Source organism: Tupaia chinensis, unplaced genomic scaffold (assembly GCF_000334495.1).
Source record: "Tupaia chinensis unplaced genomic scaffold, TupChi_1.0 Scaffold000415_1, whole genome shotgun sequence".
Classification (NCBI taxonomy): Eukaryota; Metazoa; Chordata; class Mammalia; order Scandentia; family Tupaiidae; genus Tupaia; species Tupaia belangeri.
In genome coordinates this window covers 2828687-2856016 of record NW_006159920.1, presented here as the reverse complement: position 1 = coordinate 2856016, position 27330 = coordinate 2828687, and the positions used below count along the sequence as shown (strand labels likewise).

General features: G+C 42.3%; 1 protein-coding gene across 1 annotated transcript in view; it reads right to left on the bottom strand.

The window, feature by feature from the left end:
- The window catches only part of HACD2 (3-hydroxyacyl-CoA dehydratase 2), a gene marked incomplete at its 5' end in the record, with an annotated part of 103033 nt that overhangs the window by 24941 nt on the left and 50762 nt on the right, over positions 1 to 27330 (bottom strand). The window contains 1 exon segment of the mRNA XM_014590178.2: positions 12793 to 12881. Within this exon segment, the coding sequence (XP_014445664.1) occupies positions 12793 to 12881 (89 nt within the window).

Sequence of the window (27330 nt, the reverse complement as noted above, 5' to 3'; positions counted from 1 at the left end):
CTAGCAACTCTGGGATGTCTAAGGATCTTACCAGCTGCTGGCCTTTCCCAGTATGCTGTCTTCTTTGCGTCTCTCACCTCCAAAGAGCACGTTATTTATTAACTGAAGGGTTTTCATGCAACTGTTATCTTCAACCCAACTCAAGCACAGGGATGACATCATATTTAGCAGGAGGACTCTCCACCTACACCTGCCTACACAACACTCCAGAGGGGAGAGGATTTATCCATGTCACAAATGTATCCAAAAGTACATGAGTGTAACTGAAAAAGCAGAATTGACAATACATATTATAAAATGTCAGGTTCTTTTTGCTTTATGACAGGTGTAATAACTTCAAACTTCAAAAAGGCCGAAAATAAAAATAAAGACTATAAACACTGGGACCAGCAGTTAGCGTAATGGCTACGTCGCTGGACTCCCACGTAGTCGACTGTGGTTCGCGTCCCGGACCCAGTGGCTTAAAACTCACGCCGGGCGCGTGTGCGTGGGTGCCCAAGATCCCGAGAGGAGAATGGAGGAGAAGGGATTGCAGCGTGGCCATCCCCCCTGGGGGGTGATTTCTCGTTTTCTGTCTCTCTGTCTCTCTCTGTCTGTCTGGCAAGCGCACATGCCCTATAGTGAAAACCTCCCCCCCCCCAAAAAAAAGACTATAAACACTAACTATCTCTTGGAGCAGAAATATCAAAATGGTGACCCGGGGTCCCAGTCCACAGATGTTTCTATCTGGGTTTGTAGAACACTTTAAGAATATTTGAACCAGTTCTTTTTAAATTGGGAGAGTTCACATTTTAAAAATCTGAAAGTCTGCCCTTTCTTTTTTCAAAAGTTCTGTCTGAGTGATACTGGGTCTGCCTGGCAGTTGCTGGGTGAGATACATGCTGGCTGCTCTTGGGAGATAGTGAGCACCTTTTGGTCGCCCTGTTCTTGAACTTTCTTTAGAAACCCACCTGTGGGACAGACTGCTGCCATCAGACCTTATGGTCTGCTACAGATGGAAGAGTGCAACACAAAGGTAACCCAGCATATTTGAAAAACTCTGTTTTCAAAACTATGAAGTGTTAAACAGCTCATTCGTTTTCACACCTGAGGCTCTGAGCAGACTTTTCTTTGGGGCAATAACCTCAGCGGGACTCCTTATGCCTGACCTAGCAAAGGCAGACCAACACAGAAGGCCAAAGAGACGCGTGCGCTCAAGGTTATGCTGGCGATAGCTACAGCACAGTGAGAGAGGAGGCAGAAGATGCCAACGCTGTCCTGTTAAAAACAAACATTCATGATGGCACTCTGAAGAAAAAAAGTTAAAACTCTTTCATGTATCAAGCCCAATAATTAGTCCTTCTCCCACTCTAAAATGCAGAGCATGCTCTCCACATGCATCCACACACAACCACACATGTATCCCAAGTCACATCTTACAAATTCCAGCAGTGCACCAGGTTTTTACTCCAGACTTGAGAAGGGTCCTCTCTCTGGAAAATGCAGACAACTTAGTAACAGGCTTTATTTTTCCCACAATGCATCACACCTTATAGAAAAAAACTTGACTACAGGGCTTCTTGATATGGATAACTAAAAAAATGTTACTGAAACCCCTTCCTTGAAGAAATAGAAATATGCTTTATCCATATTGGATCGTCGGAAAAGTCATGCTGCATTTTTGCATAGAAAAAAGTGTCATGACTTTTCCGACAACCCAGTATTTCACAGGAGCAGGGTCACTGGGGATGAGTTCCCTTGGGGTCTTTCAGATTCCCAATGAGACCAGTCACCTGACCACAGACTGCCCATAACAACCACTGGGAGGTTGAAGGTACTGGTATTCATGTCAAATTTATGTATTTTTGTATAAACTACCCAATATCCCATACTCACATTTCAAACACATTTATTTTGAAAAGCTACAGTATATAAAGGACTGCTTTGGCAAAGAAACAGGTAATAAGGAATAGTTCTTCCTCCCACATATTAAAAATCTTCAAATGAATATTAATCAATGCTTTAAAAATGCCACTCACGTACTGTGGTGAATACTGTGTAAAAGCAGTTCAGAGGTAATGATTTTTAACTTTTGGCTTTGCTGACATATTTCAGCGGCGCTCACGACGCATGCCAATCACCTCACTTTTCCAGTGTGAAATGAGAGTCCTCAGACGCAATGGGATGCTGCTGACTGTCCTCCTATGGCATCTTTTTACTCAAACAGAGGAGGAAGTGTGAAGTGGTTTTCAGCACGGGCGGACCTGGGTATGCTATCCCAGTGGAGGTTTCTGGTAGGTGAGGCCTGCAGGCCTCCAGCCTCACAGCTAACTACCTGCTGGAGAATCGCCTGCCGCTGCCTTCACGATGAAGGAGACAACCGACACTGTTGCCCACGCTCACGATCGGGATATTTGAACAATTTAATCTAGAGTGCTAAACAGAATCCCTTGACTCAGAGAGCACAGCACACCAAGTATATCTTACAAATTTTGTTTCTTTTTTTTTTAAACCATACCGTCATTCATATACATGGGAACCAGGGGTGGAAGCTGGTCTGCACATCCCAATTCTCTCATGGTGACTCTCACTGACAACGTGGGCTGACGGCACCGTCCTGGGACAGACTTCTATTCCCTGTGCTATTCCTCATTCGAGCTGAAACCACTGAGCCTCCTGGCCTGTAACTCTCATGTGCTTATTTGGAAAATACTATTTTAAGCTCAAGGAAACAATTTTTCCCCCTCCATTTTCATTCCTTTTCCATGACAGGTTCCTAATGTCAAAAATTAAGCATCTTTGTTAATCCCAGGACTGCAAGGAACCAGATTTGGCTCTCTCAGCTGGCTCCTCACTACTGGAAACCAGAGGCATACATGTATTAAGACACCACTCGATAGCATAGACACGTCTTATATTTGAAGGGGATTCATTCCAGCAATGTTTGTCAGAAATTTCATTATCAGAAATAGGAGCGGGCCAGCCCATGGCATGGTGGATAAGGCAGCTGAATCTCACGTGGCCTACTGTGCAGTTCAAGTCCTGGGACTGCAGTGTGACCATTCCCGTGTGTGTGTGTGGGGGGATGCTTTCTCACCACTGTTCCTGGCTCTCTCTGGCAAGCAAGTGCATGCAACCTCTGCTACCTCCCCACAAATAAGAAAGAAAGGTAGGAGAGCCCACCGATGCATCTAGAACATCAGCTCAATGGGAGAAGGGTTGTGTCACTGTGCAGCTTTCCTGGACACATTCCTGGTGTGATGCTCCTTCTCATGCTGGAATCGACAACTGGAACGTCATATTTTAGGTCTTGGGATGAGAGAGCAAGAGAAGAGGCCCTGAGAAGCTTCGGCATCAGGGTGTTGCGGGGTAGCCACCCTGGTGAGAAGAGCGCACAGCACAGTGGGAAAGACCCCAGAGCAGAGAAGGTGAACACTGATGGCGAATTCAGCTAGTTTCCTAGTCCTGCTGAGCGTGGGCCCACCTCGGTTACTGACCAGCCAAGGAGCTGTGTGCTGTATCAGAGCTGGCTTCCAGGGTTTCAGACGATACTTTTTCTATTTATTTCATTTTTACCCCTGACTTTATCATCGGAGGATCTCATATTTTCAACAACTGAGTTCCAGTGGTGTTTTCAAGGGCTAACAGGAATTAAGAGTGGTCTCGATGCAACATGGGATGGCAGACGTGAAGCTACGCTAAATCTAAAAGGATCTATCCGTATTTTGATATAAAATACATACACACAGTACAAGAAAATAGAAAGGAACAGAGAAAGAGAAAACCAGCGATTCCAGCTTAGCCAGAGCCACGTGTGCAGTCCAGGCGATGTGAAAGGAACCATCGAGCGATGAGGTAAGCCCACAACCCTAAGTGCCCAGAAGTAGCAGACATGGAAATGGCGCTGACTACCACTGCTGCATTTCTGCCCACCGCTGCATTTCTCTAGGAGCTGTCTGAAGTTGACAGTGTCTGATTAACAATCAAACAATGAGGTCTTCCTACCTTTAGGAGATGCTAATTTTAAAAGTGAAGGTGATGTAAATCCACCTACAGAAATACTTAAAATAGAAAGTAAGGGGATACGTGGAATAAGATGGAGAGTCTTAGGCATTCAGCTATTCAGGGGGCCGAGGGATGTCACCTGTACCCGATGGCCTTTGCTAACTGAGCTGGAAAGTCCCAGTGGAAGGGTGCTGGGCGAGAGGACAGAGGGGCGTGACTTCTGGACCAAGCACAGAATCCAAGCTGGGATTGCAGGCCCCTGCTGGCCTCCCACCTCTGAGTGATGGGGGTAAGGAGCTGCCCTGTTTGCTTCACCACGACACCACATGGGAGGATGTGGCATGCTGGGACAATCACAATAATGCCACGAGGGCCAAAAAAGGCCACCAGGAGGCAACCTCCAGGGGTGAGAACACACACTGTGCTCCCAGCTGGAGGAGAGCAGAAGAAAACCCTATAACAGCCCACAGAGAATTGGGAACTCGAGCACCAGGACACCAGCTTAGCAGGGGTTCTACCTCTAGAGTGAAAAAGAGGAGAAAAAGAGGAAGAAAGAGAAAACTGCTCTCTCTATGCAGGAAGCACCATGCTTCTCAAGAACATCCCAATGAATACTGTTGTGTGAGAAATTTCAGAAGATGCTCAGTGAAAAACCACATACTGGAGACCTCAATTTCAAAATACTACCACTTTGTTGTCATATATTTTTCTCACTTATGTTCACAAAATCTCTGTGATATAGTAGGCAGGGAATATATCAGTACTACTGTTTTACAGCTGAGAAGACAAGACTCGGGAAATCAAAGTGCTTTGTCTTAAATCACAAGGTTAAGTGTTTAAAGCCAGAACTCTCAGGTAAGTTACAGGACCTAAACCTCCATGTTCTAGAATACTGAGTTCTTTCTTCTCTTTCTTTTTAAAATTTGCTATAGGGCATGTGTTCTCACTAGAGAGAGACAGAGAAAGAATGAGAGAGAAACTGAAAAATCACACCAAAATCCCTCCTCCTCCATTTTCGTCTTAGGATCTTGGGTGTGCATGCACATATGCCCAGGGTGGTTTTCAAGATGCCAGGTGTGGGACTTGAACCACACAGTCTGTCATGTGGGATCAGCTGTCTTAATCACCACACCACCTGATTAACCCAACTTAAAAAAAAAAAAAATCGTGGACCTTTGAATGAGAACAGCCCACTAACTGGAGGGATGCATCAGAGAGCTGCTGGAGCAGCGAAGAATCAGAAAAGCAAAGTGTTGCAGATCAGCACAAGTGATGTGTACACGTGCGATGTAAACGCATCACAAGGGAGTCCTACCCCATATGCACGTGGTGAGACGTGCACCAGGAGAAAAAGGGAGCAAGAGAAGTCAGCACAACTAAGATAGGACCGCCTCTGTGTCATGTTCTGAAGGGGAAGAAGGCAGCTCTGACACAGTGGGGAGACTCTGGGTCAGAAGTCCAATCCCAGCTCTGCCATTTGCTGGGTGTATGGCAGTTGCTTTTCCTCTCTAGTTTCCAAAGAGAAGGTTATTAAAAGTAAATGATCAAGGGGTCAGCAGGAGATGTGGTGGTTAAGGTGCTGGACCCCCACGTGGTTGACCATGGTTCAAGTCCTGGACCTGGAGACTTGCTTTCTCACTTTCCCTTTCTTTCTCTCTGTCTCTCTCTGATGAGTACATGTGACCTAAAGCAAATTAAATAATAGTAGCAAATAAAATTAAATAATTTTTAAAAAGTGAATGAGCAAGGGGCTAGCAGGTGGCATGGTGGTTAAGGCTCTGGATTCCTACATGGCTAATCATGGTTGGTGTCCTGGACCCAGTGGCTTAAAAATCATACCAGGTAGGGAACCAGCAGTTAGCATAATGGCTATGTCGCTGGACTCCCATGTAGTCGACTACGGTTTGCGTCCCGGACTCGGTAGCTTAAAATTCACACCGGGCACGTGTGCGGGCGTGCCTAAGATCCCGCGAGGAGAATGGAGGAGAAGGGATTGCGGCGTGACCATCCCCCCTGGGGGGGTGATTTTCTCGCTTTCTGTCTCTAAGTTCTCTTGCTGTCTGCCTGGCAAATGCATGCGCCCTATAGCGAAAATCTCTCAAAAAAAAAAAAAAATCATGCCAGGTGTGTGTGCATGCATACCCAAAATCCCAGGAAGAGAAGGGAGAAGGGACTGAGAGGCATGGCCATTCTCTCTTGGGGGGGGGAGGGGTGTGATCTCACTTTCCCTGTCTTTCTCAGGCAGGCACATGTGCCCTATGGTAAAAACTCATAAAATAAATTCATAAAAAGTGAATGATCAATGGTTGAGCAAGTGGTGTGAAAGTTAAGGTATTAGATCCACATGGCTGGCTGCATGGTTCGAGTCCTGGACATGGTTGATAGGAAACCACTCTGGGCATGTGTAAAATCCCGAGAGGAGACTGGAGGAGAAGGGACTGAAGCATAGCCATCCCACCCCAGGGGGGCAATTTGTTTCTGCCCCCCTAATCTCTCTCTGAGAAGGGCACGTACACTATTGCAAAAACTAAAAAAAAAAAAGTGAATTGGGTTTGTCCTGTAGCCTAGTGGTTAATGAAGGATATCCCACGTGGCTGCCTATGGTTCAAATCCAATTAATAAACACGTTGGGTGTGTGTTTGTGCAACTCAAATCCCGACAGGATGGAGACTTGGAGAAGGGATTGCAGCATGACCGCGCCCCACTGGGGATGCTTTCTCCCGCTCTCTCTCCAGTAAGCACACATGCATTCTGGCAATTAGAAATAAAGAATGGGGACTAGAAGCTGGTGTACTGGTTATATCGCTGGACTCCCGCATAGTCAACCATGGTTCCAGTCCTAGACCTGGTGACTTAAAACTCACACTGGGTATGTGTGTGTGTGTTGCCCAAGATCCTGAGAGGAGAACAGAGGAGAAGGGATTGCAGTGTGGCCATCCCCCTGGGGAGTGATTTCTCGCTTTCTATTTCTCTGCCTCTCTGGTAAGTGCTCACGCCCTATAGCAAAAATCTCTCTCTCATAAAAAGGAATGATCACAATATACTTTAATAAGCCCTCTGTAAACTATAAACGATCAAGCAAACAAAAGCCAGTACAGTGCTGAGAAACTGGAGGTTACCAACTATCTTAAACATGGATTCCAAGACTTCCGTAAGCATCTTGCTGCAAAGTGGCAAGAATGGTAGACTAAGTGCCACACAGCCTGGCAGCATGCTGAGGTGGGAACCAGCTGACAGTGAGATTTGGAGAACGTGCAGAACATTCCAGAAGAATGCAGGAACCATCCCTTTCTCCACTGGTGGCAAAGGGGATTAGGAAGGGAGTGAAGGCTCATCCTCCCTAGCATAGCATTACTTTATGCTAGTGCCCCTAGGAAAGTGCTGAGGCTCTTCCTTGCACTTGGGCTAAGGCCACAGTGACGGCTGGGCAACGGCAACTTCTCCCTCAACTATGCCCCAGGGAGGTGAGCTGGGGCTTCTGCTCCACACAGTTATTATCTCACACAAAGAACTTGATAGACGTTTAGGATGTTTCTTCAAAAAGGGCAGAGCCAAGAACAGAACAGCACTGTGGCCTACTTGTGTTCCAGGAATCCTGGGCTAAGCTCAGCTATTTTGAGACCAGGAAGAATATGTGCCCTATGAACTTGTTTGTTTCTGAAGGGGGCCATGGTGAGGGACAGAAGGTACTATTTCCAACTGTGGTTTATTCTGAAAACTTCTAGTCTTCCCTCAGTACAGAGGAGACAGAGACAGAGACCCTGAAGGAGAGTGAAGGGAGTAAATGCCTGTGGAGCTGCCTGTGGCAACAGCGGTGGCCAGCCCCACGGGGTGGGGAAGGGGCTCGTTCAGATCCAGGAGGCAGGTGGGGGACCTGGGAGGAAACAGGCCAGCTACCTCCCACCCAAGCTTGCTGTTTTGTCAGGACTTTCCCTCGTTCGCATCTATGATTTCTTTAAAAGGAAAAAGGTGGGAAGGTTATTTGCTATGTCAAATTAAAAAAAAAAAAAGCTTTTGAGCACAGAAATCACAATTTTCCTTTAATATACTGCAGCTGATTAAGGTGTCACAGTAGCTGATGGGTGAATCCTTAACTGTCATCAAAGTAAACTGTCTGATCACCTTTTAGTTCCATGACATTCAAGTGCCTAGCATTCCGTGGGGCAGAGAATTAAAATGACAGGCCAGCATGTGTGCTCTGTGGAGCCTCTTACAATGAAACATACCTCTGGGGCCAGCAGGTGGCATAATAGTTATGGCGCTGGACTCCCACATGGCAGATCACAGTTTGAATCCCAGACCTGGTTGCCTAAAAATCACACCAGGCTCATGTATGTGTGTGCCCAAAATCCCAGGAAAAGAATGGAGAAGGGATTGTGGCATGGCCACCCTCCCTGGCAGGTGATTCGTCACTTTCCCTTTCACTGTGTCTCTGTCTGCTTCTGGCGAGTGCACGAGCCCTGTGACAAAAATCTAAAAACAAAAACAAAAAAAAGGAAAAAAAAATACCTCAAATGTAAAAAAAAAAGTAGAGCCTAATCCCAAAAGAAGATAGGCTATACCTCAGTACAGGCTGTGCAATTTCAGAAAAACAAGGGGGGGGATGAACATAAAAAACATGAGCAGGCCAGAGAAGGTAGATCAAGAGTTCAAGTCCAGGGACCAGCAGGTGGTGCGGTGGTTAAGGCACTGGAATCCCACACAGAGAATTGTGATTTGAGTTTCAGACCTGGTGGCTTGAAAATCCCACTAGACATGCGTGTGTGTGTGCCAAGATCCTGAGAGAATCGAGGAGAAGGGGTCATGGTATGGGCATCCCCCTGGAGGTGATTTCTCACTTTCCCTCTCTCTGTCTCTCTCCAGCCAGAACAAGTGCCCCATGGCAAAAACCTAAGGAACAACAACAACAAAAAAGAGTTCAAGTCCAAATGTAATATATGTAGACAAGGAATTCTTGTCCACTCAAGAGGGCAATATAATGTAAAAAGAAAGTGAGAAATGGAAGGATAATAATAAAAAAAAATTGAACATTTCTGTGAGAAAGTAAGATACATTTCATTACTTAATATAATTATTCTGAGGTCAGTTTCCATATGCTTTAGTTATATAGTCCCTACCATTGAATAAGTAGCCCTGAATATAAGAAAAATAAACACAGAGTCGTCTTTTGGTACCTGTTGGGGACTGGCTCCAGCACCCCCTGCAGAGGCCAAGATGCAGGCATGCTAGAGTCCCTCACCTGAAATGGCACAGCGACCTGCACCTCATCCCATATACTAGAAAGCACCTCGACATTACTTATAATGCCTAATACAACAGAAATGCTACGTAAATAACTGCTATTCTGTGTTGTTTAGGGAATAAAGACAAAAAAAGTTCAGTATAGACATAACCAATTTCTTTTTCAACTATTTATGATCCATGGTTGGGTCCGTGGGTACGGAACTGGTGGACACAGAGGGCTGACTGTATTTTTTACATGCCTCAGGAAAAGGAAGACACGTGCAATGTTGTACGTAACAAACCGAATTACAGGGAATATGAAGCAGGAAAATAGCATGTGGTCAAGAGAAGAGGCTAAGGGGACAGCAGGCAGATGATCTCTGAAATGCTGCACGACAGGTTCTGCTCAGTTAGCTAGCAAAGACTTAGGGCAGGGCGCAGAGGGAGTCTACTGATCTCTCTGTCTCTCTCCAGCCAGAACAAGTGCCCCATGGCAAAAACCTAAGGAACAACAACAACAAAAAAGAGTTCAAGTCCAAATGTAATATATGTAGACAAGGAATTCTTGTCCACTCAAGAGGGCAATATAATGTAAAAAGAAAGTGAGAAATGGAAGGATAATAATAAAAAAAAATTGAACATTTCTGTGAGAAAGTAAGATACATTTCATTACTTAATATAATTATTCTGAGGTCAGTTTCCATATGCTTTAGTTATATAGTCCCTACCATTGAATAAGTAGCCCTGAATATAAGAAAAATAAACACAGAGTCGTCTTTTGGTACCTGTTGGGGACTGGCTCCAGCACCCCCTGCAGAGGCCAAGATGCAGGCATGCTAGAGTCCCTCACCTGAAATGGCACAGCGACCTGCACCTCATCCCATATACTAGAAAGCACCTCGACATTACTTATAATGCCTAATACAACAGAAATGCTACGTAAATAACTGCTATTCTGTGTTGTTTAGGGAATAAAGACAAAAAAAGTTCAGTATAGACATAACCAATTTCTTTTTCAACTATTTATGATCCATGGTTGGGTCCGTGGGTACGGAACTGGTGGACACAGAGGGCTGACTGTATTTTTTACATGCCTCAGGAAAAGGAAGACACGTGCAATGTTGTACGTAACAAACCGAATTACAGGGAATATGAAGCAGGAAAATAGCATGTGGTCAAGAGAAGAGGCTAAGGGGACAGCAGGCAGATGATCTCTGAAATGCTGCACGACAGGTTCTGCTCAGTTAGCTAGCAAAGACTTAGGGCAGGGCGCAGAGGGAGTCTACTGACAGGAATCTCCACCAAGGAATGAGCTCGGTTCAAAGAAGAATGAGGAGGAAATAACTGTGATTCTGAAACAGCAGCAAAAGAAATGAATTTTATTTATATGAGAAAAGAGAAAGTTAACTAATTAACAGTAAATAGAACAAAAGGACCCAAGAAGTTATGGAAAGACAATACAATTCATTGCGCTGCATTCTTTAGAAAAGAAACTGGGTTACTTGGGTGGCAGAGAAACCATTTTGAATATGCAAATGTAATGAGCATATAACTTCCATTACCGAAAGCTTAAATGTGGCCCTGCGTGTGAAACCCTGTGTTACATATCTGGCTGGCCGCAGTGTTACTGGGGACGATGGCCAGGGCCACATACCTGTAACCCACAGAGGCATTTAATAGCCTTTTAAGGCAACCAGTCTTAATGATCTGTCCAAGAAATCCTGGCAAATGTTGCTAACAGCAATCTGACTAATAGAATTCCTTGATTTGAACTGTAGGCATTTTTGATGTGCCTGTCTGCCCACTTTGGCAGATGGACTAATAAGCAGAGGAGCGGTCACTGAAGCAGAAGGCAGGAAGAGAACAGAGGCACGAAAACTCTCAGCTGGCAGCAGCGCTGGCCAGTCAACATCTGACTACATTGGCAAAGGGACTGGACACTCTCCAAAGTGGATGACACTCTGACTTCATGTACCTTGCATTTAATTTCTGAAAGCACATAATTACCTATTTAAGAATGTAAATGAGTTATTACTAGGAAGGTATTTTAGGTCACTCGAGACTACTGGAAGATAAAATTATGATTGTTGGTTAAAATGAAAAGAAAATAGTGTATATACAAAAGTATGGGAGGAAGAAATATGGGTGAAAAATGATGATTTGTATAAAGAACTTTAAAATGACTGAAGACAGGTGCTTGAAACTGTCAATTTGTTTTAAATAAATTTAATAGTTGAAAAAAAGGAACTTTTAAATGAACAAAGAGAAGATATGGTATTATAAATAAAGTAACTCTCCTAGCTCCATAAATAATTAAGAATGAGAATGAAGGGCAATATGCTATATTAGGATTTATTTGCTCTTTTTCTTTAACTTCTTTTTTTTAAAGAAATGTGATCACTAAAAAAAGTATGCAATTATTTTACATTCTTCTTGCATGAGAAGTTTAGACATCTTCCAGGAGTGGGAAGAACTTAAAAAAGGAAAAAAGTCCATGGATCTGCAGATTCCATGTGAATGCAACAAATATAATAGCTTATTAACCAAAGTTGATTAAACTCTGCCTAACCACTCATTATCCATGAGCACTTTTCTGTATGTATATCATATGCCAATAGAAAGGTTTAAAAACCCTCATTAGTTGAAATACAAATGAAGCTGTCAAAATAAATCCCCCAAAACAAAATGTTTTGACAGGGATTTCAGAAGGAAGGACAAAGAACACCAGAATAATGCTAATGAATATGCACATTCCATGAGCCCTGAAGAATACATTAGTGCCGGTGATAGGTCATTGGTACTAGAAAACTGAAAAATAAATCCTTCTTGTGTACCTCAAGGTGACATTAACAAGAAATACCTGACTGAAAAAGCAAAACCCCGCCCCCACCTACTCCCTTCAAAAGACGGAAGCTCAGCTGCAGACTCTCAAGTGGTAATGATAGCTCCCTCCGCCCATTTCTTGCAATCCCTGGGCCTGCTTGGGCATCAACCACCCTAGGATCCCAAAAGAGCACTTGTCTCTCAGAACCACTTAGACTCAGCACATTTGGCATTCCATTAGCTTTGGTGGGTCGGTGTGGAAAAAGCTCGTTTTCCTGGTCTATAAGGATGTAACTGCTTTGAGAATCAGTCAGTGTCCCTCATTCCCACTGCAGGGACTACCAGAGTTTAGTGTGCTCGTTTAAAAACAAGATATCAGAAAAATGTAACTAAGCTGCAGGCTACATCCATACTGCCCAACCTCCATGGGAACTCAGAGTGAGTGACTACCATTTCATTGGTCTCTGGGAATGCTTCCCACCAGTCACACCGTTCCTACAGCACATGTGAGCTTCATGTTGGCTATCCTTACGTGACCCGGAGTTCTGTCTTCAGCCATGACAAACATGTGAGAAAGGAAAGCTGACTAGTGTTTATTAATGCCAATGTTATGTTATTTTAGTAGTAGGTTGTCTACCAGTTGTTTCCTAGAAAAATACGTCATGACTTTCCCAAAGACCCAATATGTTTAGTTTATTATGTATATTATATTTATTTTATTATATTTATTGGATTATGTTATTAGTCTCTATAAACACTTACCTCTTTGACACTATGTGTCACTGCCCATATTAGAAATACTCTTGACATCACCTGGAAAGAAGTAAGGACAACAGAAGATGGAACAATACCTGAAAGAAATTTTAGGATGGATAAATAAATAAATAAATAATGTGAATACATACATACATATATATATAAATATAATAATACACTGTCTGTTTCAACATATAGTACATTTCCTAAAACATTCAAATTTAACTGTTTATAGAGCTAAAACTATCTTGAGCAATTAAAACTTACCTATATTGCAATACACTCTAAGTTTTTCAATGTAATTAGTAATAAAACCTTTTTTCCTCCCTCAAAACAATAATATTGTTAATGGCACTATTCACCCACGGGATTTAGATACCTTTCTCAGCTCTTCCAAAACCACTGACCCAGCACAGTATTTTTCACACTTATCACATAGATAGAGAAAACAAAATCCTTACCTAACCTTTACAATTAGACACTGAAAGTTCGTTTTACAATAAAGATTTCAAAATGAATAGGCAGCGGATGGGAAAGCAATCCTATCTGTGTTTAATGAGCATTGAAGCTCCTAGATATCGGATTTGATTACTAACTAATGGTTAAGTTTGGTACTTTTTACTATCTACACGAATATTTTGTCAATAGCATAGCAAAATGCAAGATTATTATCTTTAAAACTAGTACTTATTCTCTCAGTGTCCTCAAATTATAACACTGGAACCTTCTTTAATTTTAGAATCACCAAATTCTACTAAGTTTACACCTCTGGTCTAGCTCTTCAGTTCCTATGATAATAACCCTGTCCGGGGTGAGCTACCACCATGATACAGAATTCTTGCCTCCTTTAGCTCACCTTAAATTAGCCGGTAGCCATTACCTGTAAACATCATTTTCTCTTCGTAATTTTATAATGGCAAGAAGCTGCTACTAAAATAAAACTTGGAAGCAGAATTATGGGTATTCACCCAGCAGTGCCCCTGCGTTTCTCTGTCCTTACTGCTGCCAGCACCTGGACTCACCAACTTCCTGGATCTCACAAGTTGTACATGGACCACTCCATACCTGCCAGGAATCTCGCAGCACAGTTTTAAATCCTTCTTCCACTTTAAAATTAATGCCATCTTAAACACAGTCACTGGAATATCCCAGGCCCTCTAAAATGCACTCACACTGCTCAATGTTTATTTAGTCGGACAAACAGCAACTTGCCAAAATACCATGTACGAATCATCTAGATCCATTTTTGCCTCAACAGGTTTGACTAAGAGAGGAAACTGCTATATCTCATTAAGAAAAAGAGATGCTATATCCTGTTAGAACGTGTTTTTAAAGAAAAGTTAGATTCGGAAGAGGGACGATTTGGTCCCCAAAAGCAAGCAACGTGGACAAATTGAGCATTGTTGCTTGGTGTACAGAGATGCCCAGTACATTTCATTCACTGTAGAATGAATGAGTGAAAGGAAAAAATACAAATGCATAAGCATATATAGTAGATCAATGGAATAAAGAGTCCAGGAATAACCCTCACATTATGATTGTGAACAAGGGTGCCAAGACAACTAAGTGGAAAAAAACAATTTTTTAAAAAATTAGTTTTTTGCCATAGGGTGCATGTGCTCACCAGGAGCTACTAGGCCCAGGACTTGAACCATGGTTGAACAGATGATGCTAGGATCACTGGATAACCACATGCAGAAGAGTGGAATTGGGCCACTTCCTCACACCACACCCAAACAGAAACTCAGAATGGATAAAGTATGAAAACGTTCAGAAGAAAACACAGTTCGAAGTCTTATGAGCTTGGATTAGGCAATAGCCTGTTAAATATGACACCAAAAACACAAGAAAAATAAACTAGACTTATCAAAATTAACAACTTTTGTGCTTCAAAAGACACCATCAAGGAACCAGCAGGTGGCGTGGTGGCCAAGGCACTAGACACTCCCACATGGCCGGCCATGGTTTGAGTTCTGGACCTGGTGGCTTGCTTTCTCACTTTCTCTCTCTCTCTCTCTCTCTCTGGTCAAAATGAAAATAAATAAATAAGTGAGTAAGTAAATAAAATTAAAAGAAAAATAAAGACACCATCAAGAAAATGAAAATAAGACTGGTTCTGTACCATAACAAATAAATGACATGCATGAAAAGTTGAACCCCACATGGTCAACCATGGCTCAAATCCCAGCCCCAGAGGACTGAAGAAACATGCCTGGCACGTATGTGTGTATGTCTAAAATTCTGATGGAATGGAGAAATGGAAGAAAAAGGATTATGTCGTGACCATGTCCCACTGGGGGATGCTTTCTCTCTCTCTCTCTCTCTCTTTCTCTCACACACATGTACCCTCTGGCAATGAAACACCTGCAATCATATGTGATAAGGGACTTACATCCAAAATATATAGGAACTCTTACAATTCAACAACAGAAAAAGAACTAAAAACACACTTAAAAAATTGGCAAAGAGAGGTCAACAGGTAGTGCAGTGGTTAAGGTGCATTATTTCACATGGCTGACTGTGCGGTTCGAGTCCCAGACCCAGCAGCTTCACCATCATGCCTGGTGCATATGTGTGTGCCCACAACCCTGAGAGACGAATGGAGGAGAAGCGATTGTGCCATAGCCATCCCCCTTGGGGAGTGGTCTCTTACTTTCCCTCTCTCTGTCTCTCTCTAGCAAGAGCAGGCATCTATGGACAAAATCTAAAAAAAAAAAAAAAAAAAAAAAAAGATTAAAATAAAAAGTGATGAGTAATAAACACAAAGAACGAAAGAACAAGCATATGCTAAAATAATGACGTGCCTTGAAAACACAGTGAATGAAAGAAAACAGTGACAGAAGACCACACATATCGTATGATTTTATATATATGAAATTTCCAGATTAGGCCAATGTACAGAGACTGGAGGTAGATTAGTGCTCACCTAAGGCTGGGAGGTTTGGGGATAAATTGGGAGTGACTGCCAATGGGTTCACAATGTCTTTTGGGGTGATAAAACTGTGGTAATGGCTGCATAACTCAATATATACTTTAAGTAGGTGAATTGTATGGCATGTGAATTATACCTGAATAAAGTTGTTATTTTAAAAAAATGAGTGAAGCACGAAGCCTGGTTATATAATTAGGTAACACAGCTAAAGAAGCTAATCAGTGAGTCAAACATGTCATGATTATACTTAGCCACATCACTTCAATTAAGAAAAACTTAAAGAAAAAAAAAAGACCGACGATGAAAAGGTATCTCAAATGCTTAAGTGCTGCTTAAGGAAAGGCCACCTTAGTTTTAGCTGCTGCTTTTCTCTTTCTCTCCATCTCTCTCTCCCTCCCTCTCTTCCTCCCTCTCTTTTTCTTTCTCTCTTCTTTCCTTCTTCTTCCTTTCTTTATTTTTCTAAACTCAAACATCGGTCCACCACATAAAAATACGATTTGTCCTTTTGCTCTTTCTCCCTCCACCACCAAAGCCATGCTTAGCCCGCTCCCGTTTACAGCAGTGTCCTGGGGTGAGGGGGGGGCGGTGCTGTGTCTCAGGGGTGATTGAGGAGCCCGTGACCAGATGTCTTGAAGCTCAAGTTTGAAAATCTGATTTGATCCCATCCACCAGCAAGAATCAGGCACTGGGACCCTGACTGATACCAATCAAAACCATGAGAGACTAAACATAAACCAAAATGTCAATTTATTCATTAATAACAGAGGCACAGCCTTTCAAATAAGTGAATGACAGGTATCTTGGAGACCCTCATCTAGGGATGGGTACTTGTTTCTGGTGTCAAACTCAGAATTCTTAGTAAGTATGACCAAGCAGAGGGATCTGCAAGGAGTGGGAGAAAAATACTGTAACTCAGCTGAATACAGGTTAATTAATTATCCCTTCTCTAGTATGGAGCTCCTTTTCCCAGGGAATGTGAATATTTACTTGTGTCTTCCTTTCAAAAATTCTAAACAAAATGACCAGATTATTTTTCTTACAAGTTTGCTTTAGTAACCAAAAACAATGATTTTACATTTTCGCTATATTTCCCATGAGTCTTTTCTCCCAGGCATTATTTTTAAACATAGTTCAAATTTGATTGTTTAAACTCTCTGTATTTTGCTTTTTTCATTTAACATTTTAGGAATTTTCTGTTATTTTCATCGAAACATTTTAGCTCGAGACATGATATTCCTCTGAGTGAATCCACTATGTTTATTTATTCTCCTTCTGAGGGACATTTATATTATCTCCAATTTCTGGATATTATAAATGAAGTAACAAAATGTTACAAATAATGTTGAAATGTTTTTGAGACTTAGACCTTTAAAAAAAAATAAAAGAGTATTTCCTTGGATGTTTTCCCAGAAACAGAAATACTGGGTTAAATGGCATAAGTGTCCTAAGGTTGGTTCTTTGGGCTATATTGCCAAACTGCTTTCCAAAAAGTTTATCAATAATACTCCCGTCAGCAACATGTCCCTGCTCTGGGACACCCACGCCATCAATTTAATCTTAACAATTAGTGAGTACAAAGCTGCACGGTGTTTTCTAATTTGGTGCAGATGATGAGATGTTTCTGGCTTTGACTATCGGTTCTCCTTAAGCACTTAATTTGCCCCAAATGATGTCGTTCACACCTTCGTTTCTGTAGTGTATGTGCCTGCTTCAACCGGCCACCCAGCAAATAGTAGGCTTTGGTCTGACAGCACAATCTTGAAATGCCTGCTCTACTGGGCCAGTCAAAAGGTTATAGGACAAGGCCCTTATACAGGGGACTTTAAAAAGTTTATGGGAAAATGAGGGACCAGCAGTTAGCATAATGGCTATGTCGCCGGACTCCCACATAGTCCACCGTGGTTCGAGTCCCGGACCCGGTGGCTTAAACTCACGCCGGGTGCGTGTGTGCCGAAGATCCCAAGAGGAGAATGGAGAAGGGAATGCAGCGTGGCCATCCCCCTGGGGGGGGGTTTCTCACTTTCTATCTCTCAGTCTCTCTCTGTCTTTCTGGCAAGAGCACGCACCCTGTAGGAAAAACCTCTCCAAAAAAAAAAAAAGTTTATGGAAAAATGAAATTAAAGTATGAGTTCATTTTGGTGCAAAAATATTTGAAATCCATGCACAGTTTTCTCATAAAACACATTCTCACAAACTTTTTATTCCCTTTTTTTCCCCCAGAGACTGTGTGTGCTCACCAGAGTCACCAAAAGAGAGAGCGGGAGGGGAGGAAGGAAGCATCGCGCAATGGGGCATGGTCACACCACAATGCCACCTCCTTCATTTCTCCAACTTGTCAAGATTCGGAGCACATAGGCACATGTGCTCAGCATGTTTATCAAGCCACCAGTCTGGGATTCAAATCATGTGACTGGCCATGTGGGATCCAGCTCCCTTAACCACTTGGCAAACTTTGTGAAGACCCCCATATAAGAAAGACCATCTGGAGGCTAGGAGTTCCAAATTTAATGTATCAATAGATTAAAGCCAGATAAACAACAGAAGGTCACATAAACAGACTGTGTTATCTTCGCTCTTAATAGCACTGGAATGACTGATTTGGGCTTCTCTGTACGATCAGATAGATTCCTTATTTGCGGCAGGAATAATATAGTCTAATGTCTGCCCAATAAACACAAGTGAGAAATTTGCTTTAGAACTTAACATAAAGAAATATCTTGGGGGAACCAGCAGTTGGCGTAATGGCTATGTCGCTGGACTCCCACGTAGTCGACCGCGGTTCGTGTCTCGGACCCGGTGGCTTAAAACTCATGCTGGGCGCGTGTGCGTGCGTGCCCAAGATCCCGAGAGGAGAATGGAGGAGAAGGGATTGCGGCGTGACCATCCCCCCTGGGGTGTGATTTCTCGCTTTCTGTCTCTCTTTCTCTCTCTGTCTGTCTGGCGAGCGCACGCGCCCTACAGTGAAAATTTTAAAAAAAAAAAAAAGAAATGTCTTGGGACCAGCAGTTAGTGTAATGGCTATGTCACTGAACTCTCACGTAGTCGACTGCGGTTTGCGTCCCAAACCTGGTGGCTTAAAACTCACGCCGGGCACGTGTGCGTGCGTGCCCAGGATCCCGAGAGGAGAAGGGATTGCTGCATGGCCATCCCCCCTGGGGGGTGATTTCTCACTTTCTGTCTCTCTGTCTCTCTCTGTCTGGCGAGTGCACGCATCCTATAGCAAAAAACCTCTAAAAAAAAAAATGCCTAGTCTTCTCCTTCTGCTCTATCCTTCCTCCTCTCCCTTTCCAAAAAAAAAAAGAAAGAAAGAAAAAAGAAAAAAAAGAAAGAAATGTCTGTGCCTTGGGACCAGCAGTTAGCGTAATGGCTATGTTGCTGGACTCTCCTGTAGTCAACTGCGGTTCGCGTCCCGCACCCAGTGGCTTAAACTCACGCTGGGCGTGTGTGTGCGTGCCCAAGATCCCAAGAGGAGAATGGAGGAGAAGGGACTGTGGCGTGGCCATCCCCCCTGGGGGGGAATTTGTCGCTTTCTGTCTCTCTGTCTCTCTCTGTCTGTCTGGCGAGCGCACGCGCCCTATAGCAAAAACCTCTCCAAAAAACAGAAAAAAAAAAAAAAGAAGAAATGTCTGTGCCTTTTCAACAAGAATCATTTAATGCAGTTGCTTTTTTCAACTTGGTAGCCAGAAAACTTTAAGCCAAATCTAAAGTACATGATAATATTTTATTTTGTGTACAATATTTTGTAGAATATGGTGCATAGACAAATAAGACAGACTGGATCCTCTTTCTTTCTTGCACTTCTTGGAGTCAATCTTATGGTGTTAGCATTCATTTGTCATTACCCTTTATTTGAACAAAATGGCATGGCATTTAAAACCCCAACAGCAGAGGAAACCACAGGGCGCAGGGCCCAGCAGCTGCCTCCGGGGAGCCGGCAGAATGGCTGAGGACAAGGGGGGCGCTGCTGCCGGCCTCTCTGACAAGCAGAAGTTAAGCAGGGCCCAGGAGAAGGTACTACAGAAACTGAGGAAAACTGTAGAAACCGAAGATGAGCGATTCAAGCAAAGTGCCAGCAATTTCTACCAATGACAGGTGAGCACACATGCCCTATAGCAAATATCTCTAAAAAAAAAAAAAAAAAATCTCGGGGCCAGCTGGTGGGTGGTGGTTGTTAAAGGTGCTGGACTCCCACATGGCTGACTGCAGTTCAAGTCCTAGACCTGGTGGCTTGCTTTCTTACTTTCCCTCTCTCTCTCTCTGATCAAACTGGAAAAAAAAATAATAAAGTTAAATAAAATAATTGTTTTTTACAAAAAACCAACAGATTTTTTTGTTGCTGGTGATTATTTAAATTGGTTGTTTTCAGATGACAAAAAAGAGATTCTTCAATCTCATCGATAAACTCTCGCTTGATCAAAATTCACTCATCAAGATTTATTAAGTATCTATTACCCATTATTTTTTTCAACAGATATTTCTGGAACTCCTACCCTGTGCTCAGCTCTGGTCTCCAAGTTCGGGCTACAACAGTGAGGCAGACAATAGCTGCTATGAGTTTATCCTCTGACTAATGGATTTGCTTTAGGATAACATTTATTTATTTTTATTTTAAATGTATTTATTTTACATTCATTCACTGTACATCATTACAGTATCAAGATAGGATAGCTCTTATTTTAAAGACATTTCTGAAGGCAACACAGGCTACTAGACATTTGTAGATGGCAGAATAGCATGATTACATCGTGGTTTCAGAAAGATAATCTCTGTCAACAATGCAAATCTTTAACGAAGAAAAATTACAGCTTGAGAAATAACTATGATAATTTATGCTGAAAGGGCAATGAACTTTTTAATTTAAAAAGTGTTTTTGCTATAGGGCATGTGTACTTGTCAGAGAGACAGAGATACAGAAAGTGAGAAACCACCTCCCCACCTGGGGATTGGTCATACTGCAATCCCTTCTTCTCCTTCCTCCTCTCAGGATCTTGGGGACACACACGCACATGCCTAGCGTGAGTTTTAAGCCACTGGGTCTGGGACTTGAACCACAGTTGACTATGTGAAAGTCCAGTGATGTAACCATTACGCCATCTGCTGGTCCCAAAAGGGCAATGAACTTTTAAAGCAAAACTCTGACAGATAAAAGAAACATAGCTGTGTGTGTGTGTGTGTGTGTGTGTGTGTGTGTGTGTGTGTAAGCTGTCTTAAGGGGATCTGGCAACTGGCTGCTTGCATCCCCAGGGCAGGGTGCTCTGAGGACTGCCAGAGCTGGGGCACACCAGAAATACCCTTGCCCAGTGCAGCCCTCACACAGGTGGGGTTAGTGGGGTTGGAAGACTGGCTATGTGGTTGAAAGTTACGAGCAGGCAAGGCCAAGCGAGGTTAGGAGTATCACAGAAGTATTCGGATGGGACCCTGGAAGCCAGAACCCCTGAAGAATACAATGGAGACGAGAACAAAGCAAGGCAAGGGACACAAAATTGGTGCCAGAAATTAACCTGTTAACAAGTGAAATCGGATTACAAAACATCTTCAACCAAACACTAAAAACACTGACTCAAAAGTAGTAACATCAAATAACCACAAAAATCCACCAGCAGCACCTAAAAAGAGGTAAGTAAAACTTAATGCCATATATTTTAAATTGTGCTAACCAGGAAAAGGAACAAATATGGTACAATTTCTACCCTGTCCCCTTTCCCTGAAAAATGGTATTAGCAACAAAATCTTGGGAATATTAGCTAATAAGCCCAGATTTGGAGAGAAACACACATTTCTGACCGCAGTGTGATAGAAAGAGGCTGAAGGTGACGGTGAAGCAGGGGCAGTGACTGGGGGGAGCCCCATGGGACGCTAAGCTGGGCCCCACCCATACTAAGTACTCTGTGAAGATTTCCTGCAGGGTTAAGGAATCCAGGGACAGAGCAAGCAAGAAATCTTAGAACAAAAGGATAAGCCCACTTTCTTTTTTTTTTAAAATATATAACTCATTCACATTGTTTAACATTCAAAAAGTATAAAAAGTTATACAGAGAAAAGTCTCCACCCAGGCCCCTTTCCCACAGGAAACCAATTACTAATTCCTTGTCTATCATTACAGAGAGATATTTTAGGCATATAACGAAAACATGTAGGTGAACTATTTATATATTCTTTTTTCCAATTTTTTACATAAAGGCAACATTTTACACACATTGTTCTATATCAGGTTTTTCTTTCCTTGAAATATATTTAGAAGCCCTTTCTATATTAATACATTAATTTATTTTGTTTAGTTTTTGCTATAGGGCACATGTGCTCATGAGAGAGAGACAGAGAGAAATAGGAAGAAAATGAAATCACCTACCCCAGGGGACAGCCACACCACAATCCCTTCTCCATTCTCCTGTTGGGATTTTGGGCATGCATGCAAATGTGCCTGGGGTGTTTTCTAAGCTGCCAGTCCGGGACTCAGACTGTGCACCAGGTCATGCGGGATTCAGCCATCTTAACTACAAGCCACCTGGCTGGCTCAGTATATAAACTGAACTTACTGAAGCATTCTCAATTTTTTTTAAGTTTCATTCTTTCAGGAGAGAGAGAGAGAGAGAAGTACCCTTAACAGGTGCTCCCCTAGCCTCTCAGACACCCAGAAACATGGATGTAGGCATGTGTGTATGTACTTGGCATGTACAAGTTGACCGAGAACCAAATCTCAAACTTTCATGTGGCCTCCAGCATCACAAAACATTGGGTTACCTCTGTTCCATCACAGAGAAGCTTATTTTATTTATTTTTTTAGTTTGCTACAGGGCACATGTGCTCTCTGGAGAGAGACAAAGAGCAAGAGTGAGAAAGAGAGAGAAAGAACAAGAGGCAAAGTGAGAAAGCACCCTCTCGGGGGATGGCCACACCACAGTCCCTTCTCCTTGGGATTTTGGGCACAACACGTTCATCCGCCTGGAGTGTATTTTCAAGCTGCTGGGTCCAGAACTTGAGCTGCAGTCAGCTATGTAGGATCCAGCAATCTTAACCACCACACCACCCAATGGCCCAGGGTTATACTATTCTGATAGCTATGCACTCTCCTAAGCTCTACCCTCCTCATGTCCTTAGGGTGTAGAAAGATATACGGGAAACAGGAAAACTCTGACCCTTGAATTGTAGCTCAAGGGGAAAACAATGGGATCTTAATGTAGTCAGGGAGAATTTAGCAATACATAAAATTGCTGGGCAGAGCTGCTGACTCTTCAGCAAGAAGAAGGTGAGTGACAATCACACAACTCTAATACAAAAAGAAAGAAAGAAACTAAAACATGTATGGCACCTGGGGAAAATCAAAGATAAAAGCAACTGAAAGGAAGATAATAGTTATAGAAGACAAAGGCAATCCAACATAAGGATAATTATCATCTGTAAAGCAGAGAACTCACTAGCTGGGGCAGAAAAGGTATTCAGGAGTAAAATCTAAGAAATTTCCCTGGACTGAAAGAAATGAAATCTGCATGGAAAGATTATATTGTGATCCAAACATCAACAACAACTGATAACAAATGAACCAAACTGAAAAGTTTCTTGGTTACAAAAATACTGAAGATCCAGACCAAAAAAGTTACCTACAAAGTGGTGAGAAAATCAGCCTGACTTCACACTTCTCCATGTCAGAAGAACGTGAAGCAGGACAACAAAGATCTGAGGCAAGGAGTGGTCGAGAACATCACACCTGCCCAGGACGTTATTCTAATAGAAGGTAAAAGGCAGACACCACCACCTATGAAAGAACTGGGCAAATAATGCTCCTGCGACCTTTGTGAGGAACCCACGCTGTCGGAAATTCAGTCAAACAAGAGATAAATCAAAAATAAAGAACTCCGAGATGAAGACGTAGGTAAAAGGGCCCACTGCAGACACCGAGTCCATTCAAATTTAACAATTAAGACTATAAACAATTATGGTAACTATGGTCATAGAATATAATGTAAATGTTTACAAGACACAATAATAAGTTAATAATAATTTAAAATGGGGGCTAGGGAAGAAGAGATGGAAGAAAGCCTGACAAAGCTAATTTCCTTAATAGAATTAAATGGCATTGCCTAAATATCCATAATATGAAAAATACTATAAGAAAATGAAACATAGTGAAACAAAACTCTCTTTTTTCAAAGAATTAATTAAATTAATTAATTATTATTATTCAATTTGCTCTGGGGCAGATGTGCTCATCAGAGATAGAGATAGAGACAGAGATAGAGAGGGAGGGAGAGAGAGAGAGAAAGTAAGCAAGCAAGCTGCCAGGTCCAGGACTCAACTGTGGTCAGCCATGTGGGAGTCCAGTACTTAACTATCATGCCACCTGCTGGCCCCTAACTAAGCAAAATTCTAAGCTAAAACATTCAGAATCTTTTTATCAGAAGGACCTTTGAATAAATGACATATTTCTCATGATGAAAAGGTTTTGAGATTTATTTATCTTTGATAAATAATGCTGTAATGAAAAATATGTATTTTTCATGATAGTGTAAGTTCTCTATCTTGATTCCTCCATCTATCAACTTTTTCTTCCTTGTATTAATACACAGGTGAAGAAAATGCTCTCTGGAATGATGCTTACCTAATATTAATGAAGAGTCGATCCACTGGGAGAATTGAAAATGATTTTAAATTCTATTCTTTGTACTTTTCCATATTTCCTGAACTCCAGAATATAAATTAAAATTTCAAAATTAAAAAATGATCCTCAACAAGAAATTAAGAAAAAAAATTAAATTTAGCACCAGCAAAAAGATAATTCTGAAATTTAACCAATTCTAATCTGAAGCAGGAATTTACTTGAACATCTTCTCTTAAGAGTATAAGGTAAGCTCAGGGAAACAATATTTTTGGCTAAAATGAAGGGAAGGGTGGGAGTGTAGGATGGGAGATGGCAGATTCTGCCACCGTGGCACTCAAGAAAGACGACGACTGGCTTTTTCAAAAGGACTGGGAGAAGAGCAATTCCTCCTCTTGTTTCCCAGAACACAGAAAACTGGCCGAGCCTCCGGAGGCCGCAGCACCTGACCACCCCCACAGAGCAATTTTCCATCTCTTTCGCATAACCACACTTACCTTATTGTGCTCCGGCCAATCTTAGACTGAAATCAATAGCAAAATTATGGTATTTAGATGGTAAGTTCTACAGTTTTATTTGAGGTTGGCATTTCTAAATTATGTACTACACTGTAAAAGGGCATTTTATTTTCTTTGCACTGAAAGGATAGTGTGACCAAGTGTATTCATGCTGAATTTTTACAAAGTCGAAAAGAATATCAAAGGAGAAACACAAGAAATCAAGCAAGATGACACTTTATGTATAATCACTGGTAAGAAATGTGAAGTTATAATTAAATATATATGTATATATATTTAGTCTGGTACAGAGCACATGTGCTTGCCAGAGAGAGACAGAGAAGGGAAAGTGAGAAATCCCCTCTGCCCAAGGGATGGGCACACTGCAATCCCTTCTCCATTCTCTCAGGATTTTGAGAACACATGCGCCCAAGCCCAGCATGTTTTTTAAGCTGCACAGGGGGCCATGTGGGATCTAGCCACCTTAACCATCACGCTACTAGCTGGCCTGAAATCTTTTCTTTTTTGAAACTTTGAACATAGAGCCTGGCAAGTAGTGTGGTAATTAAGATGCTGGACTGTGGTTTGAGTCCTGGACCTGGTGGCTTGTTTTCTCACTTTCCCTTTCTCTCTCTCTCTCTCTCTGGCCAAACTAAAAAACAATAATAGTAAATAAAATCAAATAAATAACTCTTAAAAACAAAAACTATGAATACAGAGGTTCTAAAACTGGACATTCAATTGTGATATATGACCAATGAAGGGATTTTTCATGGAAATTTTACCCCTACATAAGCAATTCTATGTTAGGAGATATTATATAGTATATCTTCATGGAATATTGATTCTCTCTAAAATTTTTTGGTGAAATTTATTCTTACATTAAAATATTAAAAAGGAGGGACTATATGTATGGCAGGCTAGCTTGTTTTTACTTTTACACATTCTCGGATGAAACAATACTTCTCACTATTATTAGGGAAGAAAAGCTGGAAAAGTACTGTTATACACAATAAAAATACAAGATAGGAAACCCAGACCAGCCCCATCCCAAGATGGATACTGAACTTGATGGATATCTTTATTCACTGGCTGAGAGTCTCTACGCACTAAGTGTCTAGACAGGTCCAAGTGAACAGGATCCGAACATCTGAATACGATTAGTGTCAGAATATTTGTCTATTCCCACCAGATCTGATGCACAAAGAGTGAAAATGAAACAGAATGGAGATGGCAGATCACCTCCTTCTGCACACCTCTGAATGCTCAAATTGAATGCTCGAGAATTAGGAAGAAACACACCAGCCATCAGATGACTAGAAATCCCTGCAGAGTCACAAGAAATATGGGAAAGCAAGAAAATACCTTTCCTCCAAGGGAAAAAATAACTCCTCCTCATCCTCAGACAGTACAATGAAACTCATAGAAATGTCTGATAAAGAATTTAGAATATTCATAGCAACAAAGCTAACAGAGATGGAAGAGAAGAGAGACAATGAACTGCAGAAGAGGCAGAAGAAAGGGGCCGATGAGTTTCAGGTGGTGAGGAAATTCTTGCAAGATCTAAAAGAGGAAATGCGCACTATTTGCCGCCAGAACACACGTGTGAAAACCACCGCTAAATCAAAGCCAAAATGGGAAAGGAGAAGACTCACATTAACATCGCTGTCATTTGACAGGTAGATTCCGGCAAGTCCACCACTACTGGCCATCAGTGTGGTGGGATTGACAAAAGAACCATTGAAAAATTTGAGAAGGAGGCTGCTGAGATGGGGAAGGGCTCCTTTGAAAATGCCTGGGTTTCGGATAAACTGAAAGCTGAACGTGAGCGTGGTATCTCCCTGTGGAAATCTGAGACCAGCAAGTATTATGTGACTATCATCGATGTCCCAGGACACAGAGACTTTATCAAAAACACGATTACAGACACATCTCAGGCCGACTGTGCTGTGCTGATGGTTGCTGCTGGTGTCGGTGAATTTGAAGCTGGTATCTCCAAGAATGGGCAGACCTGTGAGCATGCCCTCTGGCTTAGACACTGGGTGTGAAACAACTAATTGTTGGTGTTAACAAAATGGATTCTATTGAGCCACCCTACAGTCAGAAGAGATACGAGGGTATTATGGAAGTCAGCACGTATGTTAAGAAAATTAGCTCTAATCCCAACACAGTAGCGTTTGTACCCATTTCTGGTTGGAATGGTGACAACGTGCTGGAGCCAAGTGCTAATATGTCATGGTTCAAGGGATGGAAAGTCACCCATGAAGATGGCAATGCCATGGGACCAGCAGTTAGCGTAATGGCTATGTTGCTGGACTCCCATGTAGTCGACTGCAATTCGTGTCCCGGACCTGGTGGCTTAAAACTCACTTTGGGCACATGTGTGTGTGTGCCCATGATCCCGAGAGGAGAACGGAGGAGAAGGGAGTGTGGTGTGGCCATCCCCCCGGGGGGGTGATTTCTCACTTTCTCTCTCTCTCTGTCTGTCTGGCGAGCGCACATTCCCTATAGCAAAAACCTCT